Source organism: Numida meleagris, chromosome 2 (genome assembly GCF_002078875.1).
Source record: "Numida meleagris isolate 19003 breed g44 Domestic line chromosome 2, NumMel1.0, whole genome shotgun sequence".
NCBI classification, from domain to species: Eukaryota; Metazoa; Chordata; class Aves; order Galliformes; family Numididae; genus Numida; species Numida meleagris.
The window spans coordinates 528,573-544,033 of NC_034410.1; the positions used below are offsets into that span (position 1 = coordinate 528,573).

The window sequence follows — 15,461 nt, forward strand, 5'->3', positions numbered from 1 at the left end:
TCACCCAGCAAGGTGCCCTTTGGTTTTGCTCAGGACTTCCAGAGACAGAAAAAAAAAAGTAGAATTTCAGGGTGGCACTGAGAAATACTCTACCCACAGACTTTATACAACCCCAGACCAGCCAGCTCAAAGGCATGTGAATGACTTGTCCTCGTGTATGTAGACATGTTAAATGTTAAGCACAGAAATATTCCAAGTAAAGTCCATCACACTCTTCATACCTGTGAGTAGCCATACCCATTGGTATGGTCATGTGAACAGACATATTCTGGTGGTGGGTGATTCAACGTACAGCATCAGAGAGGAAGGCAGGACGAGCACACATCAATTTGAAGCCCCATGATGGCTGTATGCTCCCTTACTGTGTAGTTTTTATACATATATATATATGTAAGCACATATAATTTTATATGTGTACATGTTATCTCACCACTTTTTAGGTAGACTTTGACTTTTCATTGTAATTCAGACCATCATGTTCAATGTAAATCTAATTGACGTTTCAGTGGTGCAACTTATTAGTGAGAATTAGTTTGATGGATCAAGCTTGAAAGCCTGTGTAGTAAAAGGTTGTACCGGAACATTCCTCAGTGCATTAGCAAGGACTCAGATGTAGACAAATATGTTAATAAATGACAAGGTCCTATGGCAATCAGAAAATGAACATCGTTGAAAATGTGAATCCCTTCATGTTGCCCAAACACAGTTAAAATGCAATAACAATCTGGCTGTAGAGAAAATGATTAATATAAAAAGCCTCTTCATTTCAAAAAGCTACATTAATATGATGTTCCATTGGTACTGAGGTCATGACATTAAAAACGAATTAAAATTGGGTATTCTAACATCACTGCAACCAACTGTGGCCTGTACTAAGAGTCAAATAACAGCAGATTTTATGTCCTCCTTTTTAGGTTACTGGGAAGAGCAAACAAACAAAACTCAACAACAACAACACACTTAAAGCACTTACATTTCATTTTTATCTATATGTCTATCTATTTATTCAGAGCCATCAGTGTAATGTGCCAAGATACCAGGAATACCAGGCTTCAATCTACTTAAGAGTGCTCCTCTAACAAGAACATTGTAAAACTTATATCACATCATAGGTTTTAAGCTGCTCTCCACTACTGGCAAACTACAATCACATTTTTGGGAGTCAGAGGGCTCTTTGGAGGTTTTTTTTTCAGCTTTTTCTTACCCTTCTTTTATAAGTCATCAAAGGATCCAGGCTTTTAGGTGAGGTGACCTCCTATAAGGAATAAATTCCATTACGAGCTATTAACTTGAGTGGCATTAGAGGATAGACATGGACAGCGATCCAGAAACAGTGTTTTGCTCTTTAATACTTTGCCCAGTAAAACCACAGGCAAAAATTCCCAGAGGATATCCTGAAGCTGGTCATCTCCAGTCAGATTTTAGCAACATAGGCATACAGCTGAGCTGATCATTGTTAATAAATGTGATTTCTGATTGGCTCAGGAGAGGTATAGCTCTGCCCAGAATATTCTGCTGAGGCATCCCTGCTGTTCTGCCCAAATCTTGAGCAGAGTCTTAGTATTTCTGGAACATCTGGTACTTTAGTCTGATGCAGCAGGTTAAATGAGCCTCGCTGAAAAATGCACTGGCAGCTTGTCTTCGTTATTCACGGTATTTAAAAACATCCAAGAAATCTCATATGTGGCATCTGGAAAGCTGCTGGAGCTGGGCAGAGCAGCCAAGAGAGAAGGCTGTTCTCATCACGGCGTAGGGGATTAACCCTTCCAAGTAATGAGCTGTGGTATGTGTAGGTTTGCTGCAGGTCGATGCTGAATACATCCTTTCAAAGACACATTACTGCCTGCCTGAAAGGGGGGGTGCCAAAAAAGAAGGAAGAGGCCTTAGCAAAAGCTTTATCTTAGTTTTCTAGACTGCAGTGTCATCTTCACACTAAACCCTTTTATTTCCAGCTTAGATCTAAAAGTATCACTGATTTATTTTAAAGCACGAAGAGAAATCAATGAATTCAAAATTGACAAGGGCTTTCAAAAAGAGTAAAATATAAAATACTCTTCAGGCTGTGCAGGAACGAGTCCCTTTACTATTCTTTTTCCTTAGAGGCTGTCTTTCTCCTTTTCCCACAGAATCAAAACCAATTTTATGTAGAATTTCACTTTTTAATACGAAGTCTCTCACACAAACAGAGGAAGGGCCTTTGCAATCCTTACTTCAGAAATAACTGCATGTTCGGGGTTTGAGGCTGTCTTTCTCCTTTCCCCACAGAATCAAAACCAAATTTATGTAGAATTTCACTTTTTAATACGAATTCTCTCACACAAACAGAGGAAGGGCCTTTGCAATCCTTACTTCAGAAATAACTGCATGTTCGGGGTTAAAGAACCAGCTGAGGCCTAGCGGTTATTCCAGGGGGGTACGGAGCTAAGCTGTGTTATACATTTAACCCGATGCAGAAGTCAATGAAACGCTGACAGGGATTTTTCTCAGGTCCTGTTTGATCGGTGGGCTGCTGGCAGAGCTCCCGCAGACAGCTTTGTGTCTCGCCGCATGCGATGCAGCAGCACCACGCAGCGGCTCAGGGCAGCTCCTCTGCGCTCAGCCTGCAGCATCCATCCAGCCCAGACCCGCCAGGAATCGGGAAAGTCTGACCAGTGCAATCGGGGTTAAGTACACAGCAGGCTGGGTGGGAGATTGCTTTGGGGTAACTGCAGCTTTTTACAAGAAAAAAAAAGAAGAAAGGAAACGCAAACCCAACCTTTTAAAATTCCCTGTTCTGATGTTTGTATTTGTAATATGCAGATCAGCGTGGATTTTGACACAATGTCTTGGAAATGTGTGGCCTTTTCTTATTTCAGGACCTTTCTCTCTATTAGAAAAAACAACAAGCAAGTCATTAATAAAAAAGATTTAACAATGCAATGCGATGGACTGTCTTCTGAAAAAGACTTTCTGGCTGTAAACATGAATTACTTAACTTGAACAAAAAAATCCTTTTGCAGTTCTTCAATAGGACAAGAGGGAATGGCCTCAAGTTGCATCAGGGGAGATTCAGGTTGGGTATTAGGAGGAATTTCTTCTCAGACAGAGTGGTGATGCATTGGCACAGGCTGCCCAGGGAGGTGATGGAGTCACCGTCCCTGGAGGTGTTTAAGGAAAGGGTAGACGCGGTACTAAGGGACATGGTTTAGCGGGCAGTGTTGGTGGTAGGTGGATGGCTGGACTGGAATATCTTGGGGTTCTTTTCCAACCTTTATGATTCTGTGATTCCGTAGGCTCTGCTACATCCATTTCTCTTATGGGCAGCAAAATGTAAAGATCGGATTAATTGTTTTTCTTCTTCCCATTTCAGGTTGGGAAGTAGACAACTTGGGGCAAACTCATGCAGGTAAGAACCAGTTGTGCCGATTACCTCCTACACATCTCTGTTCTCAAAAACCATCTGTAAACCACGTGATAATCTCAGATTACTGAAAAGTTATTCTGCGTAACAATTATTATGATAATGAATACATGTAGCTCTCTGTAACAGTGAGATAAAAACTGAAAATAAAACTCTGATGTTCTTAGAATTCACTGTCATCTTAGCCTACAAACAAAAATTAAAACTATTTATCATTTGATGGATGGAAATCATTTTTCATTATTTTTGTCCATACTTCAATATCTGTGGATTTCTAAAGATTTCTAAAGGTATAATGCTTAACTTTTATATTTTTTTAAATAAAATTTGTCCTAGTTCCATCCTCTGTCTTTTTTTAGCCATGTGCTCTCTGCTTTCAGTAGCAATTTTTTAATTTTATTGGTTCAATCTTGATTTAAACTTACTAGTAAACTGATGATTACTTCCTCAAAAGACAGAATTAAGAATTTATTGCCTTCGAGCCTGACCCAAACAAATAGAAATCAAACGGATTCTATTCACTGACTTCCACAGAGGCCAGTTGGGGTCCTCATAGAAAATGCAATCCAAACAATTTCATACCGTATTTCCACTTTTATAGGTGATTATGACCTGCTGGAAAGCACAGCCGAGACTCCCCTAGGTAAGAAGCAGAACCATGGAATGTTTCTCTCTTCTATTTTAGCTCTCTTAAAAAGGAAGCTCTGAGCTTTCTCTCCTACTGCTTAGGTATTATTTTCTAATCAGTTCTAGGTATTATTTTCTAATCAGTTCTAATGATGGTGACACATTTTCTTGAGCTTACATTTTAACAGTGTTATGAAAATGTATTCATCCGGTATTGAGTCTTGTGATCTAGTGAGAAAATTGGTATAAATTATATCTACCTGCTGAACAATAGTTTAACTAAACAGCTTTGAGGAAACTCAACGCCATGATTCAGTGGTTATTTTCCATGAAGAAGTGGAGATGAATGTGAAGGATTAATTTACCAAAATTTGCTAGGTAATGCAATGCAAAATGATTGCAGTGATTAAATCAATGTATTCTGCCACGTGGATGGCAAACATTCTCTAGAAAGAAGCTCACCGTTAGTGTCGTAAGCTAATTGACTAAATTGCTCTAAGAATGTAAAGTGGCATAATCTTGGCATAAAAAAAAAAAAAAGAACAAACAAAAAACTTTGTCATTTCCATCAATTCAATTCATAGTACACCTTAAACTAAAATAATAATAATAAAAAAAGTAGTAGCTGAATAAATGAAAACTGTTCTTTTGTTCTGGAGTGGAATAAGTGCAGCCAGCAGCCCAGCTCTAAGTTCTTGACTTGGTCACTGAGCTCTGACTAAAGTAATGGTGCTTAAAGAGTGCTATGTGGGTACGTCCCACCTTGGTATCAAAGAGAGTGTCAGGAGATGCTTTCCTCTTCTACAGCCAGCTCCTGCTTCCAATGCAGTTTGAAGCCTTTTGACAATGCTGGTGAAAGCCATTTAGGAGCTACTCATTAAATGAGATTAGCTAAATGGGAAAATGAGAGAAAAAGGGAAAGAGGATTTCTCTGAGCCAGTTTCGAGCCTCCTTGCAAACACACCTTTTAGAACGAGGCCACAAACTATTATTGGCAGAAATAATAGGAAGAGGAAAATCTGAAAGAGATCATTGCCAAGCAAATCCACAGTGGACTTCTAAATGAAGAGATCTAAATGAACTTATTGCTGTCAGGATAGCAACAGGGAAGAGGTTCCCACTCCGTCCTCTGTTTTCCTACAGCGCAGTAAGTCCCTTTGAGCAGAGCCTAGGCTTGGAGATATGTGGGTGGGATATCTGACTGTAGGGGCACATCCAGCTGCCTCACCCAGATATGCAATGGCTAGTTTAGATATCTCACAGCTGCCTGGCTGTCAGCCCCTGTTCTAAAAAATTCACATTAGCACCATGTTTTCTTGCCAGTCCCATGCAGATGGCTCAGATATAGATCATCTCAAATAGCACAAAGTGCAAATATTGAAGCACAGGACTTACTCTTTAGGCATCTGAAGTGCAAATGTGTACACTGAGGCTGCATTTCCACTCTGCCTTTTGAAGTCAATGGAGAGAAACGGACATTTATCTGACTCTGTTTTTTTTTGTATCCACTTCAGAATGAGTTCTTTGGTGACCTGATTATGCTGGTTAGATCTTTTTTGCTCTTCGGTGACCAGCTGGGCAAGTAGACATCTGTAGTGCCTAGCATAGAATTAGGTCATTAAAGATGTCATTAAAGATTAAAGGCTCTGTTAAAGCCTTTTGTGGATACTCTAATAAATAGTACTCCCAGTGGTACTGTGGAGTTGTCTCAAGGGGATAGTGGGTACGTCCTTGGGTTTGCTTCAGCAGCGTCACATTCCCAATTGTACCTGTTACACTTGACATAGGGGACATCAGCAGAAATTGCACTGAAGATGGCTGGTCTGAACCTTTTCCTCATTATTATGATGCCTGCGGCTTTGATGAAAATGAAACAGAGTCAGACAACCAGGTGGGTGTTATTCTTATAATTTAAAAGAAATAGGAGATGGGGGCAGCTGCCTTTTGTCCAGCTTCTGGTCATGTTCTGATTATCAGATATTAATGGGCATAAATACATGAGAAGTAAGATATGTATCCTTAGCTCAGTGCTGTATGTTTTCAGAATATAAATGTTTGCTGTTGATACAGCTTGTAATGTGTAGAAGCATGAGTTAGCCCAATTTCATCCCCTATTGACTAAAGAATCCCTTAGCAAACTAGTATTTTTTTCTACAGGTACACATAGCAGTCACAGAAATTTTTTTTGCTAGCTCACTGACACATAAACTTCAGGGTGTTCAGACCCAAGGGTATGCCACACATGAAGCAGTGCTCTAATATACACTGAGATACCAGATTGAGAAATATCCATTGAGAAACAGATCCTGCTGGTGGTTCCCCCTGCATGTTGATACGGTGACGAAGAGGTGACCATAGCCGAACCATTTAACCATGTGATGTTTGTCTTCCAAGGATTACTACTACCTATCCGTGAAGGCTCTGTACACAGTTGGATACAGCACGTCTCTCGTTTCCCTCACCACCGCCATGGTGATCCTGTGTCGTTTCAGGTGAGTCGGGACGTGAGCAGTGCCTATGGCTCTGCCACTGCAGAAAACAGGCTGGAGCTCGTCGACTCCAAACAACATTCCAGCTTTTATCTCATAGGTTATAAGATAAGTGGCAGGCAGCCCTTCAGTCAAGTTGTTCCCCTTGTTGGAGCCACTATGGTGTTCATATTTCAGTAGACTCCAGATGCAGTTGCAGCAACTCTCTGCACTGGTCTGGCTCTATTTTTTGCTAATGCACATGGTTTTACAGGGAAATCCTCCTCTTGGTTGGGTTTAGGGTCAGTATTATCCACACTCCTGCCTTTCAGATGTTGCTCGTCTTAGTACCCAAGTACTTGGAGTTCTGACCATAGGTGTAGATAGGCCTAGGAGCTATTTCCACAAAAAAAAAAAAAAAGAAATTTTTTTTCCCCCCACCACTGATTTTCCTGTCTTTTATTCCTTCCTCTCTAGGAAGCTTCACTGCACTCGGAACTTTATCCACATGAACCTCTTTGTTTCATTCATCCTACGTGCAATATCTGTATTCATTAAAGATGGGGTTCTTTATGCTGAACAAGATGGCAACCACTGCTTTATCTCCACTGTAAGTAAGACCAAAATCAAACCCTTTTCACTTATTTTTTTCAAGTATGAAATAAAAAAATTGTGAGGCAGGCAGCAGTCTGTTGAGTATCAGAGGCTGAGGAGCTGTTGGAAGAGAAGGTGGCAAACTTCCCTCCCAATTTACAATAAAACTATGAATGGATTAGTCCCACGTTAGCAGCACTGTGCATAAGCACAAACCTACAGGTTTCATTTTCTGACTTCGGGTTGTTTCTCCTGGTCATGAATCTACATAGTGATAAATGGGAAGAGAGCAGAGATGGTTTTCTTCATCTGGGGACTGGATTTTCTCCAGAGCCTTATTTGCTCTGGATGTTGGGAAAAGTCATCTGTAAAGCATGTGAACATCCAGACGCAGTAAAGTAGCCCTGAAAGTCACATTAAAAAAAAAATTAATATTAAAATTGTTAATATTAGCTATGTATTCATCCCTGAAGAGGAGATGTTCAGTGTGTGGTTTCATGGAGAGCACTCTCTTTCACCAATGCACTTAGCTATATATTACATGTGAATCCAAGCTCTGTTCACGTTTAAGGGTAATATTTGCTTTGACAAACCAGTTCATCTGGTGTAATGATGACAGAATTATACTGAGTTTCCAAACTGAAATGTCCTTCAGCCACCCATTTATAATACCAATTCTCTATGAGTCACTTCCACAAGAAGATGGCACCTGTGTACTTTCTTAGCCTTTCCTTCATCATTAAAACATTTCTGCTTCAAATTCCTCTCTGTGTAAGATCTGAAACCATATTAGATCTGCACTTTGTTCATAACTCTCTTTTAAAAATGCCATCTGCTTCTTTGTGCTAATACACTCCAAGTATCAAACATCTTACAGTGAGAGCTCTAACGGCCACATCTTCAGCTGGCACAAGCTGGTAGAGCTTCCATAAAGCGACTCATGCTTTTCTAGTTTAAACATATTGATTGCAGATTTGCTCCAGAGGATGGGGTGGGATGGCAGTTCAGAACCAGTCTGAGCTATCAGCCTCCCACTGCCCCAGATAGGAGCTCCCAGTTTACATACTAATTTTGCTGTGATGTCACTTCAGTAAGTCTGACAGTGTCTCACTGCTGGGAAACACCATCAAGACAAGTGTGTCCTACTCTCACAGAGTCAGGGTAGAGCTCAGTTTCCACTTACAGCCTTGACTTTTTTCTTCCTTTTTTTTGTCCATTGTTTTTTCTCCCCCCCAGTGAACGAATGAAAATTTCTATCATTTTGCATGGCAAACTGCTCTGTTTTCTTTACGTTTATATGAGCACTTGCATTGTCAGCCCCTGACTGACCACGCCAGAAAGTGCAATTCTCAAGCGTGCACACAGGAGGGTGCATCCCTTCTGAGCCTGCTCAGGGCTTCCCACAATCCTCCTGCCATTTCACAGCCTTCCTTCAGTTCCTCAGTGCACAACTGGATTCTTTTCTTGTCTGCACTTAATACTTGGGAGGGGGCTCCAATCTGGCCATTAAGGTCCATTGTCAACGCAACCTCCAACTAGTGCAAGAGGTTCTCAAGCTGTCTGCTGGCCACCTCCCACTGGTAAAATTGGCCACCTACCCTTTGCAGCTTTTCCCTCTAAGTGGCCCTTTACATTCCTCTCATGATTTTAAAACTTTACTCTTAAAAGTGTGTAATTCTAGTCCCAGCTGTGTTCTTTTCCGCTAACGGATTCGGAGAGGTTGAAAGTGTTTTCTCTGCTAATCTCAGGCGAAACAGCATGGAAATAACTTTATTTTTTTTTATTATTTCTTGGTTCTCTGCAGGTGGAATGCAAAGCAGTGATGGTGTTTTTTCACTACTGTGTCATGTCCAACTACTTCTGGCTTTTCATTGAGGGATTGTACCTTTTCACGTTATTGGTGGAAACCTTTTTCCCAGAGAGGAGGTATTTCTACTGGTACACCATTATTGGCTGGGGTAGGTGACATTCCTTGTGTAAAACGTATCTCTTTGTCCTGAATGCAGGCATAGGAATGAACCATTTAATATTCCTGCATACAGATCCAAAGTGCAGGTTAAGTCTTTGTTTAGAAATGCCCCTGGAGGCCAAACTGTGCTGTGCTTAGATAGACTTGAGTTGAAACCTGGAGGACATCACATCACTTGCAGACACGCAGTCCACAGTTCAGAGCTGCCTTCTGCAAGATAGGACCTTAATACCAAGTTCTTCGGCTTAATCAAGGCTGAAATACTGAGTCTTGTCCATTCTCTAAGACTTCCTTTGTGCCTTTCTCCCACCCAATAGAGAAATTGAAAGCATGTTCAAAGGGTACCCACATGTGCCCCTCATACCTGGGTGGGAAATGGAAACGTGCAGTGTTGGGAGAAGGTAAGATTTGTTTCAGAAGATCATCTGTAAGGTGATAACCAGGCAATTATTTTTCGTGGTGGTTTCCTGGAGCTAAATTGATTCCTGTAACATGCTAATGCAAACTGTAGTTTGCAGAAGAATCCGTTCATTTTAAAGGTGCCCAAAGAACGTTGTTCTCCATATTTGTACTTAAGCAACACTGTTTCTGTCATTACCTGGAACAAAAAACAAACACAAATTCATGCATGAAATCAACATACAACCCATGTACTTTAAACCGTTTTCTTCTGAAAATGAATCCCCGTGCAATGGACTTTCAAGTAATCTGTAGCTTGTTAGCATTTTGCTTTGATGTCGGTTTGGGTTTTTTTTTGTTTGGTTGCTGTTTGTTGCTATTGATTTTGTTTTCCTCCTGAGGCAGCTGTGCCTACCCCAAAATTCCCAACTCCTGGCAAAGAATCCCTGCAACAGGAGCAAAAGGATGGAATAAAAAGAACAAGTGATCAGAAATAGCATGTCAAGGCTGGGAAACTATTGATGAAGGGTTTTCAAAGTTCCCTTTGTGCTCTGCACAGATGTTTGATTACACTACTACGGAAATATAAGGTTATTCTCATAGAGAACATGGGGGGAATACATGAAAACGTGATAATTATCAAAGAAAATGCACGTCTTTGCAAAGCAGACACTATCAGCGGTTGAGTAACTGAGTCTGCACAAATTTCTTGTCTGTCAGTGCATCTGCATATGAGGATATTGCAACACAGAGTATTAACTGACAAGAAAAATCAGCATCTGTAAGAAAGAGTGGGCTACCCAGATGGACTCATTCTTTAAGGCAGCCTCAAAATTTGCACTCGAGTTGAATTCTGTAACTAAGATCTAGCTGTTCAGTTTATAGCTACCACTTCATATTCAAAGCAATATCAAATGGTGTCCAATAATAATACTGAGAGAATCTCCCAACGTGGGCTGTTTTGTTTTTTTGAAGTACAATATTTTGTTACTTCCTTAATATTTCAACTTCGGTAATGGCTCCCCAGACAAAGAAGGAGCAATTGGTGCTTTGTGAGAACAGAAGCTCTTCCAGACTCTGGATTCACGTTTTGAAGTCACATAGGGCAAAAAAAGGCCCCTTGGCTTATAGCTGCTAGGAAAATGGTTGCATTGAAGCAGCAGTAGGCAGCAGCTCAGCGTTTTGCAGCATCTGGATATTTATCTGTTTCTCAAAATGTGCTGAGCACATCAGTGTCCGTGTGTAATTAATGAGAACCACATATGGCTGCATTGATCCAATTTTGCCCTCTTAAATATGCAAGGTGCTGGTAAGCACACTGGATAATCTGCTAGATGGAGAGGGCTGGACAGACAGAAGATTCTTCCAGAGATCTCTCCTAATGCCCACTCCTTATTGAGGGCAGAAATGCAGTCAGCAAGAACAGCTCTTTCCTGCACCCCTTCTAGTTTCTCTGTTTTCTGATGTTGCTTAGAAGATGAAAGGGTTGCGGTGACACTATATATGTCTCTTGGTTTAAAGAAAAGGGAGTGCGTGTATATTCATATAGCAGATGGTTCAAAATCCCAAATATATATATTTTTAAGTATATTTTTTCAAGACCTTGAGTCTAATTTTGCTGTCCTGCCCATGTTCAGACTTGGAAATCCATTTCTACCAACAAAATGTATATAGTGTAAATAAGAGCACATTATGTAGCATGTCAGGCTCATGCCTGATATTTAAAGAATTTTTTATTAGTATTCATAACTATTATTTATATATTTTTAATTATTTTTTATTATTTATGACTATTTTATTATTATTATGCATCTATGTGCACAAAGACCTTAATGTTTTCTAGGTATTCTCGTATGAGAAAAGCAGGTGTCAATTTAAATTACAGCACGCATGATTTCTTCAGTCCAAGGCCTATCATTTCATTTCTTCTCATCATTTTCTTTTCAAATATTTCAGCGTACACTTTTTGACAGAAGGAAGGCTTCATCCATCACCGAGGTCTAACAGGGATATTTTTATTTCTGAGAGTGGGAATATGAGATTTGACAAAGACTCACTGAAGCGGATCCAGCTGAATGACTAATTAATGTGACATCAATGCAGCTTTGCAAAATGTATAAAGCATAATTGTTCCTGTCAACTCATGACAGTCTCGTTCGCTGCTGTGTGCTGGAGTTACCAAGGTCTTTGTTTCGTTTGCTTTTTGGCACTTTATCTTTCCGGTGGCACCTCAGTAAATGACCACGTTCCAGTGGCACCTCAATAAATGTAGACACTTTTCCAGTCAAAGATTTTCTTTGCCATAAAAGGGAGAAATAACATACCCGGAATTTTCTTGCAAGAAGGTGTTCACTTTTTAAAATATTTCCATGGAATAAACACCATCTTCGTACTTTCAGATAGGAAAATAAATCCAGAGTTCTCAGTGGATTTTTGGTTTAATTTGTACTTTAATGTATTTTTTAAAGATGAGAGAAATCTCAGAAGTAGAAATGAAATACTCTTGTTCCCAAGGTTTGGTTTTGTTTTGCTTTGGTGTTTTTTTTCTTATTGTTTGTTTTTAGGTATTTTTTTAATTCTTATTCAGGAAAAAAAGTAAAATTCTTGTGAATAACAGAAAACTACCCTCTACTGATCTGTATTGGTTGGAAGTAAAGCAAAAGTCTCTTATTGATAATAACAGGGAAATTGCAACATATGCAACTCATTTACAACAAAAGCACGCAAGAATACAAAGAATACAATAATACCATTACAGCATCTGCCAGTCTGTGGTCATTGCAGAATTACAGGAGCTCTAGACATGGAAGCTGATGTCTCCGCTTTTGTTTTGCACAGAGTACGTTTTGCTGTTGAAGCATCAAAATGCAATACATGAGCTTTGAGCAATAACAATCTGAAAGAACATTACTCTTTTCCATTACCAACTTTTATTTCCATCGAGGCTCACCTGTCCTCTGGCTGAGGTAGATGTTTCTAGAGCTCTGAGTGACTGTAATGGGTTGTGTTGTTCGGTGCTATAAGGAAATAAAACCTTAGTGCAGGAGCTACAAAGAAGCAATCTCCGTGAGTGCTGACTATTTCTAGACTGATAACGACATCTCTGTCTTGTCTTCTGCAGGCACCCCGACAATTTGTGTCACTGTCTGGGCAGTGCTGAGGCTTCACTTTGATGATACTGGGTACGTATCATGGTGTGGGAGCATGTTTTAGGACAGTGACAAGGGAAATGGAAATCTATTGATCAAAGGACACACACACACACAAAAGCAAAGGGGTGCAGTTGACACGCTAGAGGGAAGGGACGCCATCCAGAAGGACCTGGACAGACTTGAGAGGTGGGCCCATGCCAACCTCATGAAGTTCAACAAGGCCAAGTGCAAGGTCCTGGATCTGGATTGGTGCAATCCCAAGCACAGATACAGGTTGGGCAGAAAATGGCTTGAGAGCTGCCCTGAGGAGAAGGATTTGGGAGTGTTGATTGATGAGAGATTCAACATGAGCCAGCATTGTGTGTTTGCAGCCCACAAGGCCAACCGTATCCTGGGTTGCATCAAGAGAAGCGTGACCAGCAGGGCGAGGGAGGTGATTCTGCCCTTCTGCTCTCATGAGACCCCAGCTGGGGCCCCCAACACAAGAAGGACTTGGAGCTGTTGGAGCAGGTCCAGAGGAGGGCCATGAAGATGATCAGAGTGCTGGAGCGCCTCCCCTGTGAGGACAGGCTGAGGGAGCTGGGGCTCTTTGACCTGGAGAAGAGAAGGCTCCAAGGAGACCTTATAGCAGCCTTCCAATACTTTTAGGAAAGCTGGGGAGGGACTTTTTATAAGGGCAGTTAGCAACAGGATGAGGGGAAATGGTTTTAAACTGGAAGAGGGTAGATTTAGACTAGCTATTAGGAGGAAATTCCTTACTGTGAGGGTGGTGACGCACTGGAACAGGTTGCCCAGTGAGGCTGTGGATGCTCCCTCCCTGGAGGCATTCAAGGCCAGGCTGGATGGGGCTGTGAGCAACCTGGTCTAGAGGGAGGTATCCCTGCCTATAGCATGGGGTCGGAACTAGATGATATTAAAGATCCCTTCCAACCCAAACCATTCTGTGATTCCATGAATTAATTTCCCCTTCCACTTCCAACATTGATTTGAGTTTGGAAATAGCTTAAGCCAAGAGTTCAATCTGGAGTTCTTTTTTTTTTTGTATAGCCATAGAGACGATATTGATGTCCTTATTCTTCTGGTGAAATCATGGAGGACATCTCTAAACATGCAGCTGAGCCAGTGGCTCCTGCTCAGTTAAATATGGCTTATCTAATCTTAAAATTGCTGTCAGGTGAATTGCATGTGTGATTGCCTGCTCCTCTCCAGCTGATGATTATAAGGAAAGATTAATGTTGATAAGCTCAGCTAAAGAAATCATTGCAGATATCTCTGATGAGTGAAATTTGCACGAGGAATTGCTGAGCTCAAGTTTTCAAAGGGAATAAAGAGTTTATCTTCCCCTTGAGAATTTTTCCACCTATCTAGTTGGGGAGATGAGTGGGAATGAGACAGAAACCCATATTTAGTCTTCTGCATGAAAATTAAGGAAATAAATAAAATTTAGGAAAAGCAATAATTTAAGAAGGAATTTAAGATACCCAAATGGTATCTTTTGGTGGGGAAAAATCTACAAAGATACTACATTCTTTGCTAAAGGACTCAAAAGGAGATCTTCTCACAGAGATGGTCTTGTCCACCCAGGTAACCACTAGACTTACTGGTATGACAGAGCAGCAGGCATATGTGGTAGGAAGGTGTACACCCTAAAAACAACAATTTATCCACGTTTCTTTTCATGACAGCTATGTATGTAATTGGTCACACTGTAGGAAAAATGCTGGAGAATGGGAGATTTTGAGCAAAATTTGGAAAATCCAAATTTTCATGGTTCTTTGAAAACCTTGATCAGTGTGAATGATGTCATTACGTACCCAAGTCCCATCTGCAACAGATTTAGGTTCATATTTAGAGTTCTCCTTATATTAGAGATACTTGGAACCAAAATTTGCACAATGCTCGCTGTTCTGCAAGGTTGTTTTTCATCCTTGTCCTGTTTTGCTCTTTTTGGAAAACACAGAAGGCCCTTCCTCCACTGGGGATGCCAGTGCTTTGACCCAATGTTCTATTTTGACATCAGGACAAATTAAATTGTTTATTTCCTTGCAAAACAAGCCAGAAACCCCTGTTGTGTCATTATTATGATTACAACAGAGATCCTAGATGCATTAATTTATCCCCAGAGCCCAATAGTCCTTGTGTTTTGCATACAGGGGGAATATCTCGCAGAAGAAAAGGAAGCAAAAGAGAAAAAAAACACCCTTTCCTCTCTTAGTTACAGAAGCTGTTTAGCATGCAGAACGTTGAGTCAGGTTCTAGCTGAGCGTCTCAGTGGTTACTTTTTAAAAATCAGCAAGCATTGTTCTGGAGGTGGGGGAAAAGCCAGCCTGAAAACACTGCAGAAATTAGTAAACTGGGAAAGCACAGTGACAAAGGCATGGACTGAAATACAGGCTCAGAGTCTGAGTTTCCTTCTGCTTGCTCCTTATGGAACTGGCAGATCTCCCTTGATTTCAGCTTCTGATTCACATCCTTGTAAGCGACAGGTCTGTGGAGATAAATGGAACTGTCTGTTTATCCAGAGCAGTGCTACTGAATTAAATGGAGTCGTTCCAGATGTACACCAGAGATACAACAGAGATGAGATTCTGGCCTTTCCAAGTGGAAACCACATCCCTCTCCCATCTCACTGGCTCATTTTCTGTCATCCATCCTGAAAAACAGTCCTCTGTGCCTGATCTTCACTGTAGCAATGCATTAGTAATGAAATTAGGGAGACTGTTTACATGGTACAGCTAGTTGGCTGATATTACACACTGTTCTGTTGTGCACTGCTTTTTTTTTTTCCTTTTTGTGATTCTCATCAGAAGATGGTGTTTTTTTCCACCACATCCATCCTATAGATGTCACAT

At 40.7% G+C, this 15,461-nt stretch overlaps 1 protein-coding gene across 9 annotated transcripts in view; it reads left to right on the forward strand.

Moving 5' to 3' along the window:
- LOC110394526 (pituitary adenylate cyclase-activating polypeptide type I receptor-like) overlaps nt 1–15,461 on the forward strand; it is a 136,648-nt gene that overhangs the window by 93,411 nt on the left and 27,776 nt on the right. For all 9 annotated transcript variants that reach the window (XM_021388426.1, XM_021388433.1, XM_021388429.1 and 6 more), the window contains 7 exons: nt 3,350–3,385; nt 4,002–4,043; nt 5,815–5,918; nt 6,422–6,519; nt 6,973–7,105; nt 8,894–9,047; nt 12,579–12,639. In XM_021388426.1, the coding sequence (XP_021244101.1) occupies nt 3,350–3,385; nt 4,002–4,043; nt 5,815–5,918; nt 6,422–6,519; nt 6,973–7,105; nt 8,894–9,047; nt 12,579–12,639 (628 nt within the window). The remainder of the gene's footprint in view (nt 1–3,349; nt 3,386–4,001; nt 4,044–5,814; nt 5,919–6,421; nt 6,520–6,972; nt 7,106–8,893; nt 9,048–12,578; nt 12,640–15,461) is intronic.